General features: G+C 44.3%; 1 protein-coding gene across 1 annotated transcript; it reads right to left on the reverse strand.

Moving 5' to 3' along the window:
- Window positions 1-1,411: 1,411 nt before the first annotated feature.
- Window positions 1,412-2,468, reverse strand: LOC103251095 (glucocorticoid modulatory element-binding protein 1-like). The gene has a single exon (XM_008049706.1). It carries the CDS (start codon window positions 2,383-2,385, stop codon window positions 1,768-1,770), a length of 618 nt encoding a protein of 205 aa, XP_008047897.1. The 5' UTR covers window positions 2,386-2,468; the 3' UTR covers window positions 1,412-1,767.
- Between the last annotated feature and the right edge of the window lie 394 nt (window positions 2,469-2,862).

Consider the following 2,862-nt stretch of genomic DNA (forward strand, 5'->3'; position numbering starts at 1 on the left):
TCTAAGTTAGAGGACTTCTCTGGCTACATACAGCTATCTGAGGGATGGCAGGATACAACTGTCACTTCTTGACAAAGTTTCCAACATATGTTGGAAGAAACATGGCTTCAGGTAGGTGCTTTCTTAAAAAAAAAAAAGAAACTACAGGTCAAAGTTTTGTTTTTAATAAAAATTCCTTCCACTCCTAAGGTGTGTGCTTTCTTTTTTGACCTATTTTTCCTTTAAATTGTCTGCAGTTTCCCTATATTTTTCCTAGTATAGTAAACAATGCAATCAAAGAAATAAAAACCAGGTCCACTCTTGCCTCAAACATTGAAGAGGGACAAAGAGAAGGAATCACAGCATGGAAAGTGGCCCAGCTCTAAATATACAAACAACACTTAAAAAAAAAACACCCCCCCCAAACATTATTATTGACATTCCTGGTACATTTCCTATAATATAATGTTGTAGACAACACTTCTTTCCCAGGGAGTCCAGCTCACTCAGGAGGAGACATCTAGTTGGCGCCTCAAGAAAGGCTGGCTGGAGGTGTTGAGTCTTCCCTGCCAAGCCTAAAGCTTTTTATGAGCTCAAGATCTCACAGAAACATCTGTGGTATAAATGGTATAAATGAATCTAAAAGGGGAATGAAGGCAGGCAGACACCTGTCACTATTCTCCAAATCAGCCAAAAAGCTGAAGAGCGTGGGATCCAGGAGACAGATGCCATTAAGAGTCGAGGGATGGAGGGTAGAACAAGAGGAAGCACCAAATGAGTGGCTGCTTTTGGTTCCAAAGCCAAAAAATAGCCCCACCAAAAATGGCAGCTGGTCTGGATAAGGAATTCCCCTGTTCCTGGAGTCATGCAATAAAAATAATGGCCTTGGAGCCCTACGCCCACAACAGCCACAATCCAAGAACCACAATCCAAGAACCAGAGTATGTATATCATATCACACAGTTTGCAAATGAATGGACTGATCCTAGTTTAGAGGGTAAGTGCTTTGACAAAGCGTGAGGCAAGATGAGCAATCATCTTGAACCCCAAAGCACAAATGTGGCACCCTTAGATTTCTATTTCTGCAAAGTCACAGGCCACTGTTGCCACTTGTTCTGTGGAGATGTACCCTTTCACTTATCACTGGCCTCTTCTCAAAATGACATCCATGGTAGTAACCCTTGGAGATCTCAAGAGGCATCAGTTGCATTTCTGAAAGAAAGATCATTTCCTTGCCTCATCCTCGCCAAAGCACTTCCCTTTTTAAGTTAGTGCTGACATGCTACCTTCCCCTCCAAGCAGAGTTTGACTTCCTTTTGTTTCAGAGTTTTACACTGGCCTCTGAGGGCCCTTTCCAGGATGTAACATAAAGTGCCCTTCTGCATCCATATGCGAATGAGTTGCCTTCCAGTGTCAGATCTGTGTTCCAGAGTTTGGTCAATGCATCTTTATAAGAATAAAACCACATGCTTACACAGACAGACAAACCTGGAGATGGTTTTCTGGACAGAGTTTCTGGTTATCTTGACACCTTCCCTAATGGAAAGTATTTTCTGAGTATAAAATGATTAGGACATTGAGTGACCTACTCTCAACTTCCAGAAGGACAGTTTGTTTTGTCCATTTTTCAGTGACAGGGTGGGAGGAACCCAACATTTTCAGTTACAACAACAAGATTTTGTCTTAAAAAAAAAGGATCCTATGTGGAAATGAGTGGGACAATGATAAAAATAAACAAATAATTAAAATTCCAAACCAAAGCATAACTCCTGACCCAGAGATCCCCAGTTAATCCTCTAAGACCACAATCTCCACATTGTGGACTTGATGCTGATGTTCTTCCATCTCAGCTACAACTTTCTCCTCAGTCCTCAGCTCTGTCTCCAAGATGACTGCTTTGCCCTCAGTATCTTCAGCCTCTGGGTCTGGGGCTGGGTCAATTTCAATGATGGTCTGCCCATCCTCTGAGGTGCTTTCAACCGCCTGAATTGCCGAGGTCAGGCCAGACTCCATGGCCACCAACTCCACAGGGCTCACCATAGTGGTCATGTTGCCCAGGGTACTCCCATCCTGCATGGCAGTAGAGCTTAGCAGCGCCAAGCTAGATGAAGGGTGAATGGTCACTGTGTCTGGTGAGGTGCTCTTGGCAGAGGAGACCACTGTGGCATAGCGGAAGAGCTGAGGGCCAGAAGGCAGTGTGTGGACAGTCACAGGACTGGAGCCCTGGCTGAGGGTGGCCACTGGAATATTGCCCATGGAAAATGACTGACCCACCGGGGTAATGGTGATGGGTGAGATGACCGTGAATTGAGGCTGCTGGACAGGAGGAGAAGGGCTTAGGACAGTGGTGGAGGCGGGCCGCTGGAGTCGGGGTCTTTTTGGAGGCTTTGGAGTGCTCACGGGCATCAGTACCACATTTTGAACTGTCTGGGATTTCAGCCTGTGATCCTGAGCTTGCTTCTTTTGCTCTTCCAACTGGCGTTCCAAGTCTATGAAAAAAAATAAAAGACGGTGGAGTAAAGAACCATTAAACTGAAAGTCAGAAGACCTAGGGTCTTATCCTGGTTTTGCTGGTATGCAGCCTCAGGCAAGTAACTTTATTGGTTTATTTTATTTTATATTTATTTTATTTAATGTGCAGCCTTCTGAACCAGAGTAGGCTCAGAGAGATTCTTGTTTTTGTTGTTTGTTTGTAGATGGGGTCTCACTATGTTGCCCAGGCTGGAGCGCAGTAGCTAGTCACAGATGCAACAATAACAAACTGTAGTCTCAAACTCCTGAATTCAAGCAATCCTCTTGCCTCAGCCTCCCAAGTTGCTAGCAGGTACCACTATGCCCGCCCACTTTATTGTTTTATTCATTTACTTATTAGAGACAGAATCT

The sequence above is a fragment of the Carlito syrichta genome, unplaced genomic scaffold (genome assembly GCF_000164805.1).
Source record: "Carlito syrichta isolate Samal-C Ts95f unplaced genomic scaffold, Tarsius_syrichta-2.0.1 Scaffold136044, whole genome shotgun sequence".
Lineage (NCBI taxonomy): Eukaryota > Metazoa > Chordata > Mammalia > Primates > Tarsiidae > Carlito > Carlito syrichta.

Bases quoted from the DNA above. Each gene is read 5' to 3' on its own strand.
- LOC103251095 (XM_008049706.1), bottom strand. From the start codon at position 2,385: ATGCCCGTGAGCACTCCAAAGCCTCCAAAAAGACCCCGACTCCAGCGG.